Consider the following 23,945-nt stretch of genomic DNA (forward strand, 5'->3'; position numbering starts at 1 on the left):
ACCCCTCTAGGTCATTCGGGGACACTTGAGGTCACCTGAGGCTCTGACAAGGGTCACTTGACGTCATTTGGGCTCTCTTGAGAACACCTGAGGCTCTGACTGGGGTCACTGGAAGTCATCTGAGGCCCTGACTGGGGTCACTTGAGGTCACCTGAGGCCTGACCAGGGTCCCCTGAGGTCATTTGTGGTCGCTTGAGGTCAACTGAGGTGCTGGCTGTTATCACTTGAGGACATTTGGGGTCACTTGAAGTCACCTGAGGCCCTGATCAGGGACACTCGAGGTCATTTGGGGTCATTTAAGGTCACCTGAGGCCATGACCGGGGTTACTTGAGGTCACCTGAGGTCCTGATCAGGGTCACTCGAGGTCATTTGGGGTCACATGACTTCACCTCAAGCTCTGACTGGGGTCACTTGAGATCTCTTTAGGCCCTGACCGGGGTCCCTTGAGGTCATTTGGGGTCACTTGAGGTCACCTGAGGTCCTGACCAGGGTCACTCGAGGTTATTTGGGGTCACTTGAGCTCACCTCAAGCTCTGACTGGGGACACTTGGGATCTCTTTCGGCCCTGACCGGGGTCCCTTGCAGTCATTTGGGGTCACTTGAGGTCCCCTGATGTGCTGACCAGGGTCACTTGTGGTCACCTGAGGCCCTGACAAGGTAATTTGAGATCATATGGGATCACATGAGGTCACCTCAGGCCCTGACCGGGGTCAGTTGAGGTCATTTGGGGTCACTTAAGGTCACCAGAGGCCCTGACCAGGGTCACTTGAGATCGTATGGGATCACTTGAGGTAATCTAAGGCCCTGACCAGGGTCCCTTGCGGTCATTTGGGGTCTCTTGAGGTCACCTCAGTTGCTGTCTGGGGTCACTTGAGGTCATTTGTGGTCATTTGAGTCTCCTGAGTCCCTGACCGGGGTCACTAGAGGTCATTTGGGGTCTCTTGCGTTCACCTGAGGCCATGTCTGGGGTAACTTGAGGTCATTTGTTGTCACTTGAGGTCCCCTGAGGTCCTGACTGGGGTCACTTGAGGTCATTTGGGGTCACTTGTGGTCATCTGAGGCCATGACCGGGGTCACTTGCAGTCATTTGGAGTCACTTGAAGTCACCTGAGGCCGTGAGTGGGGTCACTTGAGTTCATTTGTGGTCACTTGAGGTCACCTAAGGTCCTGACCTGGGTCACTTGAGGGCACCTGAGTTCCTGACTGGGCCCACTAGAGGTCATTTGAGGCCCTGACTGAGGTCATTTGAGGTCATTTGGGGTCACTTGAAGTCACCTCAAGCCCTGACTGGGGTCACTTGAGGTCATTTGGGGTCTCTTGAGGTCAGCTGAGGACCGGACCAGGGTCACTTGAGGTCATTTGGGGTCACTTGTGGTCACCTGAGGCCCTGATCAGGGACACTTGAGGTCACTTGGGGTCATTGAAGGTCACCTGAGGCCATGACCAGGGTCACTTCAGGCCCTCTGTGGCCCTGACCGGGGTTACTGACGTTATTTAGGGTTGCTTGACGTTACCCCAGTCCTGACTGGGGTCACTTGAGGTCACCTGAGGCCTTGACCGGGTCTAACCGGAGGTCATCTGAGGACCTGTCCAGGGTCACTTGAGGTCACCTGAGGCCCTGACCATGGTCACTTGAGGTCATCTTTGGTCACTTGAGGTCACCTGGGGCCCTGATTGGCATCACTTGAGGACATTTTGGTTAACTTGATGTCGCCTGAGGCCATGATCAGGGTGGCCTGAGGTCATTAGTGATCATTTGAAGTCTCCTGAGGCCTGGGCCAGCGTCACTTGAGGTCATTTGGGGTCACTTGAGGTCATCTGAGGCCCTGTCCAGGGTCACAAGAGGTCATTTGGGGTCACTTGATGTCACCTCAAGCCCTGACCGGGGTCACTTGAGGTCATTTGGGGTCACTTGAGGTCACCTGAGGCCATGACCGGGGTAACTTGAGGTCATTTCGGGCCCCTGAGATCGCCTGAGGCGCTGACAGGGGTCACTTGAGGTCACTAGACGGCCTGACCGGGTCCCGTAGACGTCACCTGAGGCCGTGGCTGGGGTCACTTGAGGTGATTTGGGGTCACTTGAGGTCATCTGTGGCCCTGACCAGGGTCAATTGAGATCATATGGGATCACTTCAAGTAATCTAAGGCTCGGACCGGGGTTTCTTGCAGTCATTCGGGGTCACTTGAAGTCACCTGCGGCCCTGACTGGGGTCACTTGAGGTCATTTGGCGTCACTTGAGGTCACCTGATGTCCTGACCAGGGTCACTCAAGGTCACCTGAGTTCCTGACTTGGCCCACTTGTGGTCACCTGAGGCCCTGACCAGGGTCACGTGAGGTCATTTCTGGTCACTTGAGGTCCCAGAGGTCCTGACTGGGGTCCCTTGAGGTCTTCGGGGGTCTCTTGAGGTCAGCTGAGGCCCTGTCCAGGGTCAGTAGATGTCATTTGGGGTCACTGGAGATCCTGACCGGGATCGCTTGAGGTCATTTGGGGTCTCTTGAGGTCACCTTGGGTCCCGACCAGGGTCACTCGAGGTCACCTGAGTTCCTAACTGGGCCCACTTGAGGTCACCTGAGGCTCTTACCAGGGTCACCTGAGGTCATTTGTAGACATTTGAAGTCACCTGAGGCCGTATCCCATGTCACTTGAGGTCATCTGAGGTCTCTTGAGGTCACCTGAGGCCATCACCAAGGTCACTTGAGGTCATTTGGGGTCACTTGAGGTCACCTGAGGCCATGACCGGGGTCACTTGAGGTCATTTTGGGCCCCCTGACCTCGCCTGAGGCCCTGACAGCGGTCACTTGAGGCCTGATCGGGTCCCGTAGACGTCACCTGAGGCCGTGGCTGGAGTCAGTTGCGGTGATTTGGGGTCACTTGAGGTCATGTGAGGCCCTGACCAGGGTCACTTGAAGGTATTTGTGATCACATGAGGTCATCTGAGGCACTGACCAGGGTCACTTGAGGTCACCTGAGGCCCTGACCAACGTCATTTGAGATCATATGGGATCACTTGAGGTCACCTCAGGCCCTGACCGGGGTCACTTGAGGTCATTTGGGGTCACTTGAAGTAACCTGAGGCCCTGACCGGGGGTCACTTGAGGTCACTCGACCTCAAATGACATGAGGTCATTTGGGGTCACTTAAGGTCTCTCGAGGTCCTGACCAGGGTCACTCAAGGTCACCTGAGTTCCTGACTTGGCCCACGTGAGGTCACCTGAGGCCCTGAGCAGAGGCACGTGAGGTCATTTGTGGTCACTTGAGTTCCCCTGAGGTCCTGACTGGGGTCACTTGAGGTCTTTGGGGGTCAATGGAGTTTCTGACCGGGATCCCTTGAGGTCATTTGGGGTCTCTTGAGGTTACCTGAGGCCCGGACCAGGGTCACTTGAGGTCATTTGGGGTCACTTGTGGTCACCTGAGGCCTGGGCCAGCGTCACTTGAGGTCATTTGGGGTCACTTGCGGTCACCTGAGGCCCTGACTGGCGTCACCTGAGGTTATTTGGGGTCACCTGAGCTCAGCTGAGGCCCTGAAATGGGTCACTTGAGGTCATTTGGCTTCACTTTAGGCCACCTGAGGCCCTCACCAAGGTCACCTGAGGTCATTTGTGGTCATTTGAAGTCAACTGAGGCCCTGACCGGGGTCACTTGAGGTCATTTGGGGTCTCTTGAGTTCACCTTAGGCCATGTCCGGGGTAACTTGAGGTCATTTTGGGTCACTTGAGGTCACCTGAGTCCCTCACCAGCGTCACTTGAGGTCACTTGAGGCTCTAACCAGGTTCACCTGAGGTAATTTTTGGGCATTTGAAGTCACCTGAGGCCCTGACCCACATCACTTGAGGTCATCTGGGGTCTCTTGAGGTCACCTGAGGCCATCACCGGGTTCACTTGAGGTCATTTGAGGTCACTTGAGTTCACCTGCAGGTGATGGTCCTGACCAGGATCACTCGAGGTCACCTGAGTTCCTGACGGGGCCACTTGATGTCACCTGAGGCCCCGACTGAGGTCATTTGAAGTCATTTGGGGTCACTTGAGGTCACCAGAGGCCCTGATTGGGGTCATTTGAGGGCATTTGGCGTCATGTGAGGTTACCTGGGGAACAGACAGGTGCCGCTTGTGGTCATGTGAGGCCCTCACCGGGGTCACTTGAGGTCATTTTGGTCACTCGAGGTCACCAGAGTCCCTGATTGGGGTCACTTGAGGTCATTTGGGGTCACTCGAGGTCACCAGAGGCCCTGACTGGCGTCACTTGAGGACATTTTGGTTAACTTGAGGTCGCCTGAGGCCCTGACCAGGGTCACCTGAGGTCATTTGGGGTCACTTGAAGTCACCTCAAGCCCTGACTGGGGTCACGTGAGATCTCCTGAGGCGCTGCCCAGGGTCACTTGGGGGCATTTGTGATCACATGACGCATCTGAGGCACTGACAGAGTGACTTGAGGTCATTTAGGGTCACTTGAACTCATCAGAGGCCATACCGGGGTCGCTTGATGTCACCAGAGGCCCTGACCGGGGCTCTTGAGGTCATCTGAGGCCCTGACCGGGGTCACTTCAGGTCACCTGAGGCCCTGACCAAGGTCACTTGAGGTCATTTGGGGTCACTTGAGGTCACCTGAGGCTCTTACCAGGGTCACCTGAGGTCATTTTTAGGCATTTGAAATCACCTGAGTCCCTGACCTATGTCACTTGAGGTCATCTGGGGTCTCTTGAGGTCACCTGAGGCCATCACCGGGGTCACTTGATGTCATTTGGGGTCACTTGAGGTCACCTGAGGCCATGACCTTGGTGAGTTGAGGTCATTTCGGGCCCCCTGAGTTCGCCTGAGGCCCTGACAGGGTTCCCTTGAGGTCACCTGGCGGTCTGATCGGGTCCCGTACACATCACCTGAGGCCGTGGCTGGGGTCACTTGAGATGATTTGGGGCCACTTGAGGTCATGTGAGGCCTTGACCGGGCTCACTTGAGGGCATTTGTGATCACATGAGGTCATCTGAGGCACTGACCAGGGTCACTTGAGGTCACCTGAGGCCCTGACCAACGTCATTTGAGATCATATGGGATCACTTGAGGTCACCTCAGGCCCTGACCGGGGTCACTTGAGGTCATTTGGGGTCACATGATGTCACCTAAGGTCCTGACCAGGGTCACTTGAGGTCATTTGTGGTCAATTGAGGTCTCCTGAGGTCCTGACTGGGGTCCCTTGAGGTCATTTGGGGTCTCTTGAGGCCAGCTGAGGCCCAGACCATGGTCACTTGAGGTCATTTGGGGTCACTTGAGGTCACCTGAGGCCCTGATCAGGGTCACTCGAGGTCATTTGGGGTCATTGAAGGTCACCTGAGGTCATGACCAGGGTCACTTGAGGTCCTCTGAGGCCCTGACCAGAGTCACTGTCGTCATTTAGGGTTGCTTGACATCACCCCAGCCCTGACTGGGGTCAGTTGATGTCACCTGAGGCCTTGACCAGGTCTAACCTGAGGTCATCTGAGGCCCTGTCCAGGGTCACTTGAGGTCATCTGAGGCCCTGGCCATGGTCACTTGAGGTCATTTGGGGTCGCTTGAGGTCATCTGAGGCCCTGACTGGCGTCACTTGAGGACATTTTGGTTAACTTGAGGTCGCCTGAGGCCCTGATCAGGGTCGCCTGAGGTCATTCGTGATCATTTGAAGTCTCCTGAGGCCTGGGCCAGCGTCACTTGAGGTCATTTGGGGTCACTTGAGGTCATCTGAGGCCCTGACAAGGGTCACTCCGGGTCGTCTGAGGCCGTGACAGATGTCCCTTCAGGTCATCTGAGGCCCTGTCCAGGGTTACTCGACGTCATCTGATGCCCTGACCAGGGTCACTTGAGGTCATTTGGGGTCACTTGAGGTCACCTGAGGCCCTTACCAGGGTAACTTGAGGTCATTTGGGGTCACTTGAGGTCACCTGAGGCGCTGGCCGTTGTCATTGAGGTCATTTGGGGCCACCTGAGCTCACTTGAGGCCCTGATTGGGGGTACCTTGAGGGCATTTGGAGTTACTTGAGGTCGCCTGAGGAACAGACAAGGGGTCATTTGTGGTCACATGATGCCCTCACCGGGGTCACTTGAGGTCATTTCGGGTCACTCGAGTTCACCAGAGGCCCTGATTGGGGTCACTTGAGGTCATGGGGGGTCATTGAGGTCGTCTGAGGACCTGACTGGGGTCACTTGATGTCACCTGAGGCCCTGACTGGCGTCACTTGAGGTCATTTGGGGTCACTTGAGGTCATCTGAGGCCCTGACCGACATCACTCTAGGTCATTCCTGGACTATTGTGGTCACCAGAGGCCCTGACCGGGGTCACTTGAGGTCATTTGGGCTCTCCTGAGATCACCTGATGCTCTGACCGTGGTCACTTGAGGTCCTCTGAGTCCCTGATTGGGGTCACTTGAGGTCATTTGGGGTCACTTGAGGTCACCTGAGGCCCTGACCGGGGTTCTTGAGGTCTTTTGGGGTCACTTGATTTCACCTGAGGCGAATTTCCCACCTCTTTGTTTGGTGGGTTTTTTTCCCCGCCATTTTGAGAAGGTCAAAAGCGTCTCGGCTGAGCCACTCTCAAAATGGCGACCGCGTGAGACCCTCGTCTAGTATAGGCGTTTTGCCGCTACTTGTCGGCACCCGCTCAAAACCTGTCAGTCCGCGGAGCCGCTGATCCCACAGCCCGTGGCCATGGCACGGGAAACACCATAAAAAATCCCGCTGGGGCAGCACTAATGTGAGGGTGGCATAAAGGCAGTGCAGTAGACAGAGAGGGGTCCTCCTTTTACCCCGCTCTTTTTGCCGCCATATTGGGCAGGTCAAGGGAGTCCGTGCTAAGCCACTCCCAAGATGGCGACAGCAAGACGACATCGGCAGAGAGAGGCATTTATGCCGATGGCTGTCGGCCCCCGCCCAAAACCCTCACTCTCGTACTGCTGCTAACCCCACAGCCCTCGTGCACGGCCGTGGAAACACCGTGAAAAATCCCCCCGGGGCGTCGCGGCGTTGGGGTGTTGTGCAGGCAGCTCTGTAGTACAACCAGGGTCTTCGGTTTTCCCGCCTTTTTTTTTTACCGCCATCATGAGAAGGTGAAGCGGGGTCCCGGCCGACACATTCCCAAGATAGCGGCCGCGGGAGGACCTCCGTGTAGGGCTGCAGTACCGCACTCTGACCACAAGGCGACAGCACTGCCGCCCGCCTCAGCCGGGCACCGCCGCCCGCCCTGGGGCTGCAGGCGGGGAAGGCGTGCAAAGAAGAACAGGTGCGACCCCCTTCAAAACATCCCCTGCAATAAATGTCCCAAAACAGCCCGCACGAAAAAAAAACACCAACCAAAAAAAAAAAAAAAAAACCAAAACCCTGCCTCTAACCCAGTAAGAACCGAAATAAAAAAACCTTTTCTTTTAAACTATATTTAAATCTGTTTTATTTGTATATTTTTCATATTTATATTCACATTTTGATTTAGAATGTATATTGATGTACAACGATAATTTCATATTTTCTTACATTTATTCCTATTACTTATAGTTTATTTTATTTTATATTTTTATACATGTCTTAATATATTGATTACATATTTCTATATTTAGGTTGATATTTCTAAAAGGTTTATATTTTTTAAGATTAAACCCCTTCCTCTATCCAAGTAAAAACCTAAAAAAACCCCTTTCTTTTAAACTGCGTTTCAATTAATACATATTTTCCGCATTTATATTCAAATTTGCATTTTAAATGTAGATTGATGTAGGGTGTTATTTATATTCTATCTCTTACTATTACTTATTTTTATTTCTATTTTTATATCTATCTTTACACATTGATTATATATTTCTATATTTAGAATTATATCAAAATAAATTGTATATTCATATTCTTTAAAATAAAAACTCTGCCTCTAACCAAATAAAAACCAAAAAAAGCCCTTTCCTTAAACGATATTTAAATATTTTTAATATAAAATTTGCATTTATACTTTCTATTGATGGATTATATTTTAAATATATATATATAATATATATAATAAGGTAGCAAGATAGATAAATTATTATTTATATTTCATACGTCCTGCTAATACTTCTATTTACTTACATTTATTTTTTATATAGATCTTAATGTATGTATGATATATTTCTATACATAGATTTCTAATTTAGTTTATTTATTATACATTACATCCTCACAGCTCATACCTGGGGCTGCTCTGGCTTTCTTTCCAAATTAATTTAGAGACAAATTCCTATTTTTACCAATACATATAAAAACTAAGCACTTGCCAGGTTTTAGTGTTCTACACACACCTCTCCCTGTCCATTTTGGGGCAGCTTTGGGTCCCTCTGGGGGACGGCACCCGGCATGACCGCCCTCATTCGCCACCCACCTGCTCCTCCACCGCAGTGTGCCTCCCCCTCCTAGGGACCTTGGGATGCCCCAAATGACACCAGAGCCCCGAGTCTTCACCCCTTTTTCCTAGCCCCCAAAGAAGGCACAGAACGAGTCTTAACTGCCCTGGACAGCAGCCCAGCACTTCCTCCAATCCCTTTCTACCATGTACATCCCCCCCGAAAGGGACTCTGCCGCAACAAGAAAGGGGGGCAGCCCCCAGAAGGGTTGAAGCTCCTGCCCAGCCTCGCTGTCACAGGGAAGGAGGAAGGAGGAAGGAAAGGTAGAGAGAGGGACAGGACGGGGAGCCTCAGAGAGCGCCGGCTCCACCCCGAGCCCGCCCCGGCGGCCCGCCCTGCCCGGGATGCTGCGCTCGGCGGAACTCGGCTCGGTTCGGCTCCACTCGGCTCCACTCGGCTGTTAACCGCTAGACTCGGCTGGATTCGCCTTTTCGGCGCAGCTAGGCTCCGTTCGGCTCCACTCGCCTCGGTTCGACTCCCCGAGGGCGGTGCCGCCTCCCAAATCCCACGAGAGCGGGGCCAGTTTGGTCTGTGGGCCAGTCTGGTCTGTGGGCCAGTTGCTGAGGGGGTGTCAGAAAGAATTGAGACCAGAGCAATAACAACTGCTGCCGGCCACCGATCACTGCTCACCTTGCCCACTTACCTTGACTGGTAATATCTAGCATTAGCTCCTAAAAATAAAGACAAAGAACAATGCTGTAACACACAGTCACCATTTAAGTTTGCCACCTGCAAACTGACTTCAGGAAGCTGGGGTAGTGAGTTTTGTTTCACAGGGTAAAGGGCCAGTCTTTGTCTTCAGGGGCCTGTGGCCCTGAGTGGTTGACCAACTCCAAAAATTCTGGACGGTGAAGGATGTGTCCCAGACCCAACCTGCGACCACCTCAAACTTGTGCTGCCCTGACAGTCCCAAGCGCATCCTGCAAATGACATCAGGAACCTGGGGTGGTGAGCTTTGTTTCCCAGGGAGACTGGTGTGGTCTTGTTGTTAGGGTTGTTGTGTATGCGGCTGTTGGGGAAAAAGGCTTTTGTTAGGTGGGCTGGTTAAGGTGAGGTTAGGGCTGGGGTGCAGTGTGGTGCACCTGTACTCTAATTTGCCTCCTTAGCTGTACCCTGTAACCCTGATCTCCACTGAACTGTCCAGCCCTCAAGCCCTCCCTCAGCCCTCAGGCTGTGTGTGCCACCCTCGAGCCCCCACTTGCCCCTCAAGCCCCCCTCAGCTGCCCCCCAGCTCCTGTGTGTCACCCTTAATCTCTCTCATTTGCCCCACAGCCCCCAGCTTCTCTGTGGCACCCTCCAGCTACCCCTGCCCCCTAAAACATCCTAACCCTCAAAATGTCCTAAAACCCCTACAAAACTCTAAAAATCGCCTTAAAAGACCGTTAAAATACACTAAAAACACCCTAGTTCTTAAAAAACCCTTTTAACCCCCCCCCAAAATATCCCTAAAAATATCCTAAATAGTCATAAAAAAGCTCTAAAAATACCCCGAAAATCCTTAAAATGTCCTGATAAAACCTTAGAAAAACCTAAAAATTCCCTCAAAAACCCTAAAAATACCCTACTCATTAAAATGTCCTAAAATTACCCTCAGTATTTCTAAAAAATCCCTAAAAATCCCTCATCTCCTGCCGAGTTAGACATGGGGCGAGGAATTAACTTGGGTTAGAAATCCATTTCAGATTTAGGTAGAGTGTGCTGTTTTGAATTAACTTGTTTAGTCTGTCAAATTTACTGTGTTGGAAAAAGCCTGTAGCTCGCAAAACTGCCTCAAACAAGGTGAAAGGAATGTGAACTTCCAGCCTAGAGGAAGATAAGAGAGGCCCCTTGGACCTTGAAACAAGAAGCAAGCCAAAACTGAGGCTGCAGGACACGAACGGACAACCAGAGAGCTCTCTGAACAAGGACTGATAAGAACGAATTGTAGTGCGATGAATATGCATGAATGTATTGCGTAACTTAATGCATATGCAACAGGCTGGAGGACAAAGGGGAGTTTGTCCTCTCGGAGGGCGCGCATGTTCTTTACGGAGCTATCCTGCATGCGTCCGGCGCTGAATAAAGATACATATCTACTTCACGACTTTTACTAGTTGTGCAGTTTTTTCCGCAAATCACGAGGACCCTGTGGGAAACCTGAGTTATGTCACCGGGGCGCGGGGAGAACGGGGGCTGTGGGGATGATGGAGCGGGAGCTGCGGGTGGCACTCGCGGGGCTGGGGGCCCCGGGACAGGTGCGGCACCGCGGGCTGCGGCTCCGCCCCTGCCCACCCCCGTGTCCGCCGGAGCGCTGTTTCCAGCAGCAGGTGCCGGCAGTATGGAGAGCTGCCTTTTGAGCCTTGTTCTCCCCTTGGGTTTTACAGAGGGTGACAGACTCTTCCCTTAAGGGTCCAATGTTTATTTTCAACATTTATCCTGTAGCGGGATAGTTTAGGAAACAACCCCTCCGTTGCCTTGCACTGCCTTACCTGGCCTACTCCTCCTTTCCTTATCTTGCCTTCCACTGCCTCCCCTTGCCTTGTCTGGACCCCTTGCCTTGCTTTCCCTTGCCTGCCCCTCCCTTTCCTTGTGGTGCCTTTACCAACCCTCCCTTCCCTTGTCTTGCCTTCCCCTCTGTTGTCTTGCCTTGTTTAACCCTCCCTTGCCTAGCGTTTCTTACCTTTCCCTTTCCTTGCCTTACCTACCCCGCTCTTGCCTTGCCTTGGTATTGCTGGCCCCTTGAATTGCCTATCCCTCCTTTGCCTTTCCTCACCGACTAACCCCTCCCTTCCCTTGCCTCGCCTACCCCTCCCTTGCCGTTGTCCCTATTTGGACGTATGACCCTGGGGCGCGGGCGGTCTCGTCCCTTCCCTGCCTCCTCCTCGCTGTTCTCTCTTCGTGTTTTTGCGTCGAGGGGAGCGCTCCTCGCCTCCCGCTCCCTCGGTATTGTTCGGAGCCGGCACTCAATCCTGAAGCGCTCACCAGCTGCCCGCTCCTCGAGTCCCTCTCTCTCGGGGTCTTGCTCTGGGGACGGCACCCTACTCCTCTCCCGCCCTCAACAGCTCTAAACCCATCAGAAGTATCGGTTGCCAGGCACACCAGCCCTCGGCCAATCAGAGCACCTCTTGCTTCGAGTCACCTGTTGCCAGGTTGATCAGCAGAAATCAGCGCCCCGCACAGACCAATGTCACCTGCCGCGTCCCGCAGGGCTGCGACCCCAACCCGGACCGCAGCCTCTCCGGGGAGGGGCTTTGCGGAGCGGGGAAGTGCAGATCAGCCAGACCAGTATCCCCTGATGCTGTCCGAGGGTTGTGGCTGTGGTGGGTGACAAGAGTCGACAGTCAGGGTGGGAGCAAGGCTTGGCTTCGGGCATTCCGGAGGTTTTGGGCGTCCCAGGAAGAGTCAGGACTTGCGGGGTGGGGTCAAAAGAATAAATTTTATTGGGAGGAGGTAAATGAGGCCCTCCCACACTGCATTGACCCTGGCATCGGGGGGAGATCCAGGCATCTGAGGTGTTGAATTGGGGGCACCCAGGGGTCAGGCACCCAAGGTAGGATCAGGTGGAGTCAGGTGGGGTTAGTAAGGGTCAAGTGAGTTGGGACGGAGTCACAAAGGGTTCAAGCAGGGTCACATGGGGTTAGGTAGGGTCACAGCTGGGGTCATAGCCAGTGTCAAGGTGAGGCATAGGGTTGGCAGGGGTGAGACCGAGGTCAGGTGGGCTCAGTCAGGGGGTCACGGTCAGCCAGGTCCAGGCAGTGTCACACAGGGTCACGTGAAGTCAGGTGTATTCAAGAAGGGTTAAAAAAACTCAGGTGAATCACACAGTGTTCAGGAAAAGTAATAAAGTGGTCAAGTGAAGTCAGGCCAGGGTCAGGGTGAGCCCGGGGGCTGGCAGGGCACCATGCGCAGGCGAAAGGGGGGGCAGCGCAGCACCGTGCCCGGCGAGCCCCTCAGCCCCGGCAATCCCCCCGGGCCCGGCTCCAGACGGAATTCCCGCAGGATCAGCCCCAGGAACACGAAGAGCTCGGCCCGAGCCAGCCCCTCCCCTGGGCACGATCGCGCCCCGCAGCCGAACGGCAGCAGCGACCGCGAGGGAGCGCCCGGGGCCAAGAACCGCTCTGGAGGGCGACGGGTCAGGTTTGAGAGGGGTCAACGAGGAGAGGGGGGGACCCACAAGCTTTCGGGGGGAGCCGGCGCGATGGGGGGACCGAAGACTTTGGGATGGACTCACAAGTTTGGAGGAAACCTGGGGGTTCCCCAGGTTGGACCTCGAGGTTCAGAAGGGAGACATGGGGATTTGGGGTGACCCAGGGACTTGGAGGGACCCTGAGGCTTGGGGGAGACCCCAGGGCGACAGAGAGGATTCATATGTTTGGGGAGGGTTCAGACACCCGGGGGGGGGGGGGTCTCAGGGGTTTGGGGGGGATAGAGGGGAGGAACAGAGGGACCCACAGGTTTTGGGGGGGTACACAGATATATTGGGAGGACTAATGGGGATGGGGGCATGGGGGGAGAACCACAGGTTTGGGGGAGGGGGTGTGGGTTTGGGGTGATTCAGGCATCAGGGGGCACTCGTGACACCAAGGTGTACCCAGGATATCCAGGAATCAGGGGAAATTCCATGGTTGGGGGAACCCATTTGATGTTTGAGGAGACCCCAGGAGTTCGGGGGGGTACTCAGAGTGCAGGCATACCCACATACCAGGCAGGAAGACCTCGGGGTGCTGCCAGATGTCAGGGTCCTGTTGGGCTGCCAGCAGATTAGGGACCAGGACAGTGCCGGCCACCACGGGGAGCCCCCCAAGACTGGAAGGGGACAAGGTGCACGGAGATAGACTGGGGTCTGCTGGGGACTACTGAAAGCTACATGGGCCATACTAGGACCTAGTGAGGCTCTCTGGGGGCTGCTGGGTATTACTGGATGTCTGTTTGGGTCTACAGGGTCCATACTGGGATCTGGTAGGTGCTACTGGGAGTTATTGGGTGTCTGTTGGAGTCTACTGGGGCTCTCTGGGGTCTTCTGGAATCTAATGATGCCTATTAGAATTTACTGATGCCATACTGGAATCTACTGGAGCCTACTAGAATTTATTGGGGGTCTACTGTCATACTGGTGGGATCTGCTAGTGTCATACTGGGATCTGCTGTGAACTACTGGGTGTCAATTGGTGTCTACTGAGGCCATACTGGATCTGCCGGAGTCATATGGGAGCTCTCTGGTATCTGGCTATCTGCTGAGGTCTGCTAGGGCCATACTGGAGTTTACCGGGGCTCACTGGGAACTGCTGGAGCCATAGTGAGCTTTTCTGGGGGCTACTGCATGTCTACTGGGGTTTAGCAGGGCCACACTGGGACTTACTGGGATATATTGGGAACTCCTGCTGGGATCTTCTGGGCTCTGCTGGGGCCTACTGGGGCTATTGTGGGCTCTCCTAGGATCTACTGGGTGTCTGTTAGGGTCTACTGGGCTTATTCCAGAACCTGTTGGGGCCTAGTAGGAGGTACTGGGGTTATACTGGGGCCTTACAGGGACCTAATGAGTCTTACTGAGATTTATTGGGGTCTGTTGAAGCCTACTGGGTCCTACAGGGACTTACCAGACCGTACTGGTCTGTTGGAGTCTACTGTGGCCCTACTTCTACTGGGTCCCCCTGGGATTTACTGGCACCTACTGGTACATTGGAGTCTTACTGGGGCCATACTGGGACCTGATGGGTCTTACTCACTGGGGTCTAATGGGCTCTGCTGGGTTCTCTTGGACCCTACTGATGATACCATACTGGTAGTCCCATACTGGTCTGTAGTGGTTCCTCTCAGTTCCCCCTCACCCAGACTGGTTGGTAGCGGCTCCTCCCAGCATCTCCCCCACACTGGCACTGCTCTGTCCTGGTACCTGGTATGGCGCAGGGCACAGTGGGGCAGCGCCAGGGGTGCAGGGGGCCGCAGACGCAGGGTCTCACTGACGGTGGCCTGAAGAAGGGGCAGGCGCCCCACGTCCCCTGGCCCAGGGGGTCCCTGTGCCCCCTCCAGCTCCGCCCGCAGCCGTGCCTGCAGCTGCACAGGTGGAGCACAGGTGTGCCGTGTCTGTCATGGGGTATCAGGGGAGAATCCCAGGGGGCACACAGTGGCAATGGGATGACAGGGGGACTCCCCAGAACCCCAGACCCTCCCAAACTCACAAACCTGCCCCTAGGTCCCCAACCATCCCAAACCTGGCCCTCTCCCTTGGGGACCCCTTTGAACTCCCAGATCCCTCAAAACCCCCAAAACTGCCCTGGACCCAAACACCCCCCACAAACTTGCTCCTCCCTCCTCCTTGGGGACACCCCTGAGCCCCCAGATCTGTCTCTTGGGACCCTCTATCCCCAGACCCTGAGCCACCTCTACATGGAAACCCCAAACCAAGGAGCCACATGGGGACACAGACACAGCTCTGAAATGTCTGTGACATCCATGTGGCACCTCCGGGTGGTGCAAGGGCATGGTGTCAGCCATGGGGAGGAGGACATGGGGGGCATGCAGGACACAGGTGGGGATATGGGACCCCCAAGTACACACATGGAGCCTTGGGACTGTACAGGGGACACATGGTGCCACACATCATCTGGGGGCAGAGCAGCAGGAAACCCGTGGAGAAGGGAACATAAGGGACATATAGAACACATACAGGATGTGAGTGGGGCCATAGGACCCCTGGGGACACACAGGACCCTCCAGGGCTGCATGGAAGACATGGAAGGACATGCGTTTCACCTCAGGGCGGTGCAGCAAGAAGGCCACAGCCCACCCCAGAGCAGCTGCCGTGGTCTCAGTGCCTCCAATGAACAGATCGACCAGCGCCATGTGCAGCCGGGGGGGGCTCAGGGGGCCCCCCCGTGCCCCAGAATTACGCCCCAGCAGTGCCCCCAAAACTGTGTCCGGGGGAGGGGAGGGACACGCCTGGCAAAGGGATGACATGTGTCGGGGGTTTCTCCTGATCCCTGCTGCCCCCAAACACAGGAGTCCCTTCCAAATCCCCAAGTCCACCCAAACCCCTGGTTCCTCCCCCAAGCCTTACATCTCCCCAACCCCACATCCCCCCCAGACCCTCGGGTCCTCCCATCCCCTTGGGTCCCCCCAAACCTCTGTTTCCCCCAAAATATGTGAGTGCTCCTAAGCCCCTGGGTATGCCCCTAAACTCCTGGTTTCCACCCAGAATCTGGGTCCTTCCAGACCCCCATGTATTTTCCAAATCTCTAGGTCTCCCCTGACCCTCTGTTCCAACCAGGCCACTCCTGACCCCTGGCTGCCCCCCAGCTCCCCGGGCCTCCCCACCTGGTGCCGCTGGATCTGGGCCTCCACAAAGGTGTCACGGTGCTGGACAAGCCGCAGCAGCTTCCGCAATCCCGGGTTGGGCAGGGCCTGGGCATAGGGACTCCATAGGGACCCCCAACTCCCAAGAAACCTTTGACCTCAGAGAGACACCCCCTCCCCCAGAGATGCTGCATGTCTCCTGAGCCCCAGAGAAACCCTATGGCTGCTCCCCGGGCCATATAGACCCCTCCAACATCCTATAGGCACCCTCAGCTCCATAGAGACACTTCACCCCACCTTAGCCCTATAGAGCCCCCACAACTGCCCCTCCCAGGCTCACAGAGCTCCCCAACACCATACAGATCGTGTAACACCCACCCTAGCTCCATATAGACACAATAAGCCCTGTCCAGCCCCATAGAGATCCCATAATTCCCCTCCTAGGGTTATACAGTCCCTTTCCAGTGCCATAGACACCACTCAAGCCCCCTATGCACCCTATAAGCTCCCTGTCAGCCCCTCATACCCTTCTCCAGTCCCATACAGATCCTATAACCTCACTCTCAACCCCATACAACCCCACCAGCCCCATAGCCCTCCCATGGGCCACATAGCCCTGAGACTCATAGCCCTTCCCAGGGCCCTACAGCCCCTGGCAAGGGCCTATAGCCCCCCTGTAGCCCCCCACAATTCCCTCATTGCCCCCATAGGGCTCTATAGCCCCGGGCTCCATAGACCCTCATGCAGCAAAAAGGCCACAGCCCCATAGGCCACCCACAGGACCTGCCAGGCTCACCCGCAGCAGGGGCAGCAGGTCAAGCGCGCGTACACTGCTGTGCCCCCAAACCTGCAGCAGCTCCCCCAGGCAGTGGGAGAAGGCCCGGAGCTCCCCTGGAGGGGGCACCTGGAGGAGGACACACCTGTGTACTGTCCAGTACTCAAGTTCTCTCTGGATCCCCCAGACCACCCCCAACAGAATTTCAGACATTTGGGTCCCCTCAAACTCCTGTGTGCCCCTAAACCCCTGCCACCCACCTGCAAATTGCTCAGTCCCCCCAAACAGCTGGATGTCCCCTCCACAGACTCCTGGGTCCCCACAAAACCCCTGGGCCCCCATAAAAACTGGGGTCCTCCTCCAAACCCTTGTCTCCATCTGGGCCCCCCCACCAAATCCCCACCAGGTCCCCAAAGAGGAGGCGTGCGATGGTGCTGCAGGTATGGAAGGTGAACACCTCAAAGGGGTCCAGGGGGACCTCTCCATAGGAACGCAGCTCCTGGGGGAAAGAGAAGGTTAGAGAGAGCCCTGGAGGAAATAAAGGGGGAGTCCAAGGGTGGTTTAGGGGGTTGCAGGAGAGAAGTGGGGAGCTCTAAGGGAGTTTTGGGGACTCACAGGTATGATGCCCTTTTGGGGTGCAGAGGGTGAGGTTTGGGTGGGTCAGTTTTGGGGGACAAGGAGTGTGGCATGGGTGCAGGGTTTGGGGATCAGGTCTGAGATGCAGAGATTGGGGGTTGAGTGCAGGGGGCAGAGTTTGGGGGGCAGTTTTCAGATGCAGGGGACATGGTTAAGGTACATGGGTGGTGTTTGGGTGAAGGGAGTGGGGTTTAAGGTATCAGTTTTGGGGTGCATGGGGCAGGGTTTTGCTGGTCAATATTGTGTGGGGATCTGTTTTGGAATACATGGAGGAGCAATTTTGGGGATGTCAGGGTTGCAGAAGGATTAGTTGGGGAAGAAGTCAGTTTCAGGGTCTCACCTCACACAACTCCTGGCCCTGCAGCCAAAGGAGAGGACCGAGACGCCCCCCAGCCCGTGCCAGTGCCCCCCGCACTGCTCCCCGCTGCCGCCGCCAGCCGGGGCAGGGGCCTCCCAGTGCCAGGTCCCGGCCCCCCTGTGACACCAGCGACCCTGGCGTTGGGCAGGAGGAGTCAGGGACCCCCCAGAAACCCCCCCAGCCCGTATAAGGACCCATATCCAATATACCAGGGGTGTTCTGCAGGGCCCCTCTTCCTCATAAAGCCTCCTTCAACCCCATAGCCACCTCCTCCACAGGACCCTCCTAATCCCACCAGGAACTCTGGAGGTTGAAGGGTGTGTCTGGTGGAGCAGAGACTTCTAGGGACTGCCCTAGCCCCTATAGACAACCCACCTCTCCAGAACTGCCCCCACCCCCTCCCAGTACCCATGACCCCATCCCCATAGGACCCCCTCCAAATACCTAAAATCTCATAGGGACCTTCAAAACCTATAAGGACTTGCCATCCCATAGGCCCCCCCAAACACTTAGTGACCCCCCCCCCCCCGGAGCCCCACAGAGAACCCCACAAACCCCATAGTGACTCCCTTCAAATCCCCCGAAGGGCTTCCCTACACACACTCCATAGCGACTCCCCAAACCCCACAGGAACCCCTCCAACCCCCCGCCACCATAGCCCACCCGGCCTCCCCTGCCCTCATACCCAGATAACTGGTGGGGCGCCCCAGCCAGTCCCCCCAGTGCCGGACCAGTGCCTCACGGATGGTCGCCACCGAGCTTGGCACCAGCACGTCTGGAGGGAAGAGGAGGGGCTGGGGGGGGACTCCAAAACTGGAGGAGTTCCCAAACCAAGTGGAGAGATCTGGCGTGGGATTCTGGGGGGACCATGGAGGGATTAGGGCCCCAGGAAAGGTTTCGGGGGTTTGAGGAGAGGTCGGAAGTTTGGGGGGGTCCCCACGGCAGGGGGAAAGGGCAGGGTTGGGGGTTCGGAGAGTCCCTAAGGACTAGGGAGACGGAGGTTTGGGGAGGGCTGTGGGGTCCCGGGGCAGGTTCGGGTGAGGTCCGTTTTGGGGTGCTCCCCCCACTCACCGCGGCCCCCCAAGCGCAGGCGCAGCACGGGCCCGTGCCGCCGCGCCAGGCGGCTCAGGTGCAGCGCCCCCTGCGGGTGCAGCAGGTGCAGCGCGCCCAAGCGCGGGCCGCTCCCATCGCCTCGCCGCAGCAGCGACAGCAGCGACAGCAGCGACAGCAGCAGGAGGAGGGACAGCAGCAGGGACAGCAGCAGCGCCGCAGCCGCCATGGCCCGCTGGGGGCGGTCCAGAGAGCCCCTATATTGAGGAACCCCGAAACCACACCCCATGGAGCCCCACCCCCTAAGTCCTGCCCCTCGCAGGTGGTGCACACGCACCCCACCACGACAACCCCCCCCGGCAGTATGAAAGTGGACCCTAAGCCTCGCCCCATAAAGAGGGGCCCTTGAAATCCCACCCTTTGAGGCTCGGCCCTGATATAGGAGGCTCAAAGCCCCGTCTCTCATTAAACCCTGCCCCTCACCGGCCGCTCTGCCTCTGTAAAGGGGAGTTCTGCCCCTGCAGGCAGCTCCCCCATCCTCTATAAAACGGACTCGTGGGCCCGACCCCGGAATCCCTGCCTCTAATACCTAACTCCCCCAAAATGACCCCACCACTATAAAAGTGCCCCCTCAAGCCCTGCCCCTCCAAACACCACCGTATAAAGGGGACATGTTAAGCTCCGCCCTCTCGAGGCTTGGTCTGCAGTTACGGGGTTTACCCCCGGGCTTTTCGCATCAACTTCCCAGGTGCACCCACTCATTCCTCCCCCTTGGGGACCCCCTGAGTCCCCTGTGGGTGCCCCTGACTGAAATTTCCCAAGAACCACCCACCCCGGGGGTGCCTCATCCCTCAAATCCTCACCTCCCCAAATATCCCCTATCCCAATCCCCACCGCCCTCGTGGGGTGGGAGCCCTTAAGTTCCTGCACCCAGAGCCTCCTTCACGGGTGCCTGCCCCCACTTTGCCTCACTCTGGCAGCAGCATTTGAGGATCAGAGACACTTATTGGGGTCCAGCAGTAGTGAGGGAGGTCTCCAATAGAGCATGAGTCCTAGAGATGTCCTCTTGGGGGGTGATGTCCCTCCAGTGAGTAGGTCCTGGAATGATTACAGGTGGGGACTTAGAATAATCTGAGGAGTGCTGAAGTCAGGAAGGGGACCCCCACCCTGGGATGTGTTGCTAGGGGAGTTTGAGGGGTCCCAGGGTGGGGGTCCTCGGGATGGGTATTGCAGAAGGGAGTTCCAGGTGGGGGATGTCTCAACATGGGGATCCCTCAGGGACCCCAATAATATTAGGGATGTGAAGGGGTCAGGAGGGGGGCCCCTGTGGGAGGGTGCCAGGGGTTGGGTCACGGTGTGAGGATCCCAGGGGTGTCCCCCATCAGATGTTCCTCCTCTGGAGCCCCTGCAGGTGTCGGGCCAGCTGCAGGTCCTTGGGGAGCAAGATGACGCAGTGGGCAGTGAGCACAGTTATCCTCCATCACCCGCACTCTGAAGCCCGTCAGCACCCCCTGACCCCTTCACAGTATCTCCCAGGGGCAGCAACCCCCTAAACACACTCTCAGGGCACAGGGTCCTTTCAAATCCAACCATAGGCAGCCCAAATACCCTGTGGGTATTTATACTTGAGTGGGCCCCAATATCAAGTGACCCTCCCTCCATACCCTGACAGACCTCCCCCTGGGGGAAGGGCCCCCCCCATAGCACTTCCTGCTAGCCCCCCAGCCATGGAGGCCATGGACTACCCCTCAGGTCCTGTAAGACCCCCCCCCAACAAACCTCTCAGCCCCTATGGGCCCTCCCTTAGCCCCAACAACATTCCCTTAGCACCCACAGAGGTCCTCTTAGACCTCCCTAATCCCCCAGAGACACCCCCAGAACCCACAGGATCTGCCACAGCCCCTCTGGACATCCCCCACCCCCCGAGTACACACAGCTCCCCTCCAAGTGCCCACAGAACCCTCCCAGTCCCCCTCCCTCAGCTCCCATAAGGAGGATCCCCCTTGGACCACCCTTGGCCCCCCAGCTGTCACCTCCTGCAGTGCCAGCAGACACAGGGGGACTTGGGGAATGTTGGGGGACATTCGGGGACATAGGGGATGTGGTGACATGGTGGGACATGTGGGGCCCTGGGAACATGAGGGGGACATGGAGACATTGGGGTCATGGAAGGCACAGGAGTGGGAATGATATGGATGGGCATAGGGGACAAGGAGGGGGGCTGCGGGAGACATCGGGATATGGGAAGACATGAGGACATCCTGGTCTGGGGCCATCCATCACCCTGGGGAGACCTTGGGAACATGCTGGGAACATGGGAACACCCTGGTCGTCACCATGGGGAGACTGTGGGGACATCCCAGGGACAGATACACACTGGACGGGGACACCTTTGGGACACCCCAGGTAGGGGGACAAGGGACTGACATCTTGAGGATATCCTGGGCATGGAGACTTGGAGGGCAACCCCTGGGGACATTCACTGTGGGGAAAGGGGACCCACAATGACATGTGGGGTCATGGAGACAGCCCTCTAGGGACCCCCTAACAGGACAGGGAGACAGTGCCACCACAGGGGAAGGGGAACAGGGGACATCCAGGCTGGGAGGCCTCTGGGGGATGGGTGGACACAAGGACATCAGGAGGCACACAAGGACACTGAGGGAGGACAAGGCCACCATGTGGTGGGAGGAAGGCAAGGACATGGTGGGGCTGGAACAGTGTGGAGGGGGGCCTTTGTGTAGCAGGGGTCCCAGGGAATCTTTAGGGGGGTCCCAGGGTGGATTTGGGTGGTCCCGGGGACTTCTCAGCAGATGTTTGTGCATCTCAGGGTGGATTTGGGGGATCCAGAGGGTGGTGAGGGACCCCAGGGGTCTGGGGAGTGTCTGGGGTGGATTTGGGGACATCTAATAGGGGTTGAAGGGTCCCGGGGGGAGGTGGGGTTCCCAGTCACTCTGGGGTGTACTAGGGTGGATTTAGGGGGTCTGGAGGGTTCCAGAGAGTGTTTGTGGGGATTCTGAGGGTGGAGCTTGGTGTTCCACAGTAGACTGGGGGGACAGCAGTCTGGAGGAGTTTGGATGGTCCCAGTAGGTGTTTGTGGGATTCCTGGGAGGGAGAGCTTTCCAGGTGACATTTGGGGGCTGCCAGAATGGTCCAAGGGAGTAGAGGGTGTCTGGGGGGGGGGGGGGCGTGTCTTGTGGTGAATTTGAGGGGTCAGGATGTCCCTGAGTGGATTTGGAGTGTCCCAGGGGTTGTTTGCGAGGATCCCAGGGTTGATTGTCCTTCCCCCACCCATATGGACCAGACAGATTCTCAGCTATCAGCAGGCGTCCTTTCTTCCTCAAGGTAGGATGGAGAAAGTGCAAACCATTTGGACACCAGCAGCCCTCTCTTGCGCCTGAACAGCTGGGCTGCTTGCCCCAGCACCTCTAAGAGCTGGGCCATGAACCAAGTGCCTGGAAAACCAGTCCATCTCCTACAGAGCACCAGGGAACTGGCCCCTCCCAGCCTAGGTAGGCACCTACCACATCTGCCTCTGCCCAATCCCCTCAGCTGCCCAACTCAACCAGACGTGCAGGACCAGCCCAGAGCCCTTCAGCCATTAGAGAAACAGAACCCACTCTTGGACAGCTTCAGGGGGCGATTAGTGGTTTCAGAATAAAGGCAGAATGATGAAACACAGACCAGCACAGTCATCTGGGTCATAACGGCAGCAAACGCAGGAACTCACCAGTTCTTGTGTGAGGTGGGGGATGCGGATACTGGGAGTGACAGCAGCAGGGTGTGTGGGGCACAAAATAGTGTTCCTGGGCACACTGGTACGAGGATGAGATTGCGGGCCAGGCAGACCTGAGGAGGGTCCCCAGGCTGAGGAGGAGGCAGTGTTCTGTGTTCACCTCTGGCTGAGCTGAAGCCTATAATAGGGCCTTGGCCAAACAACTTCAGTTTCTGGTCATGTTTTGCAGCACTTTCTCCCAGTCTCAGGTTTTCACGCATTTAATGCTCCTGCTCAATATTCTTTTCCTTCAGAGCTGAAATTATAGTCTCCATCCAAAGGAGAGCTGTTCATCTCATGAAGAAAATGCAAGAGCAGAAGAACTAGGCCTGAATGTGGATACAACGGCCACGACTCACTGCTATGGGCCAGAGGTCACCCTTGGTCTTGCTACTGGGGAGGCTTCGTGACATTCACATGCCCCTTCCCAGGGAGCACTGGCATGGCTGTGCTAACAGACCACAGCACTGAGGTCTGTCCCAGGTGTGGAGAAGTGCTGTGGGGCAACAGGTGGGTGTCCTCCCCTGTGGGGGCTGCCAGTGTGAGGGAGATGCCAGTGAAGAGCAGGAGCTGTGGGGAGCCTTCCCTGCACTTCAGGCTGTCCTGGGTGGAAAGTCCTCAAGGGGTGCCTGGGCCCCGAGGGAGGCCAAGGGCCTAGAGCACTACGGGGCTGAGGCAGGAGCTGGAGAGAGGCACAGGGCCGTGCAGGGACAGCATCCCGGACCCCACAGGGAAATGGGCAGGTCTGCCCGGTGCATCAAAGGAAAGCTTTCTCCACACTGCCTTGGTGCCTTGCAGAAAAATTTCCCCTGCCTTGCCTCAGTGCATCACCAAAAGGCCCCCCTACACCTCCTCCACTCTGCAGTCCAGGGGCACCCAGCCCTGGAGACGCCTGGACAGGGGGGGATGGGGCAGAAGCTGCTGCCAGCTTCATCTTGCCCTCAGACCCTGTGGGCTGCACCGCCAGAACTGTGGGGTCACCTCACCGACACCAGGGTTCCATCCAAGGCAGAGCCCACATGTGGGATGTGGCAGCGCAGCTCCGGGTACAGGGGATAGGAGTTTAGCGCCCTTCAGGTATTGCAGGTGTACTGCAAAAGAGGGCAAGGGTCCAGAACTTACTTTGCTGGACCCACGGGGTCCTAGAGTTTACTCCCATCCAAGCACCTTTAAATTGGAAGCACTGGAATCACCCTGAACTGGGCACACTGATCACCCAATTGCAACTGCAACTGTGGCAAACCTGGTATTTTAAGAGGTGGGCACCCCCAAACTGGGACCAGCATCCCCCAACAGGGACCACTGGGATGCACGTGACAGAGAACCACCTCCAAACTAGGTTGCCTTAACAGGAAGATTGCAGACTGGATCTCTCCCTTACTGGAAAAACCAGGATTCTCATCTTCCCAGGACAACCCACACTAGCTCTGCCAAATGTCACCTGTTGAAACAGACCTACAAGGCACCCCAAGGTGGGTGTCACTGCCCCTCCCACTCTTACAAGTGCAGGGCAGTGGGTAAAGGAACAGAACCAGCTGAAGCACTAAGGACCCCCATGGATCAGTTCAGTGCCCACACCAGCTTACTCTTCACTCTGGATCCTACTGGGAGGCCTGGTGTAACCACCCCACTGACAGGGGGTCCTCCTGCCCCCTCAACACCTTCTTTTTCCTTCACCAGTGCCAAACCCTG

At 56.4% G+C, this 23,945-nt stretch overlaps 1 protein-coding gene across 1 annotated transcript; it reads right to left on the reverse strand.

Annotated features, from left to right (window-relative positions):
• Positions 1 to 11,782: 11,782 nt before the first annotated feature.
• On the reverse strand, positions 11,783 to 18,707 carry LOC128801050 (steroid 21-hydroxylase-like). The gene is made up of 10 exons (XM_053966679.1): positions 18,500 to 18,707; positions 18,114 to 18,203; positions 17,411 to 17,562; positions 16,838 to 16,933; positions 16,456 to 16,563; positions 15,681 to 15,767; positions 15,120 to 15,305; positions 14,260 to 14,420; positions 13,069 to 13,172; positions 11,783 to 12,484 (listed from the first exon to the last, which is right to left on the reverse strand). Exons 1-10 carry the CDS (start codon positions 18,705 to 18,707, stop codon positions 12,237 to 12,239), a joined length of 1,440 nt encoding a protein of 479 aa, XP_053822654.1. The 3' UTR covers positions 11,783 to 12,236.
• Positions 18,708 to 23,945: the final 5,238 nt, after the last annotated feature.

This window comes from Vidua chalybeata, chromosome 28 (genome assembly GCF_026979565.1).
Source record: "Vidua chalybeata isolate OUT-0048 chromosome 28, bVidCha1 merged haplotype, whole genome shotgun sequence".
Classification (NCBI taxonomy): domain Eukaryota; kingdom Metazoa; phylum Chordata; class Aves; order Passeriformes; family Viduidae; genus Vidua; species Vidua chalybeata.

Coding starts and splice junctions, on each gene's coding strand:
- LOC128801050 (XM_053966679.1), bottom strand. CDS start 18,707: ATGGCGGCTGCGGCGCTGCTGCTGTCCCTGCTGCTGTCCCTCCTCCTG. Junction 17,563..18,113: donor GCGCCCCACCAGTTATCTGG/GTATGAGGGCAG, acceptor GCCCAACGCCAG/GGTCGCTGGTGTCACAGGGG. Junction 12,485..13,068: donor CCCCGAGGTCTTCCTGCCTG/GTATGTGGGTAT, acceptor GTCGCCCTCCAG/AGCGGTTCTTGGCCCCGGGC.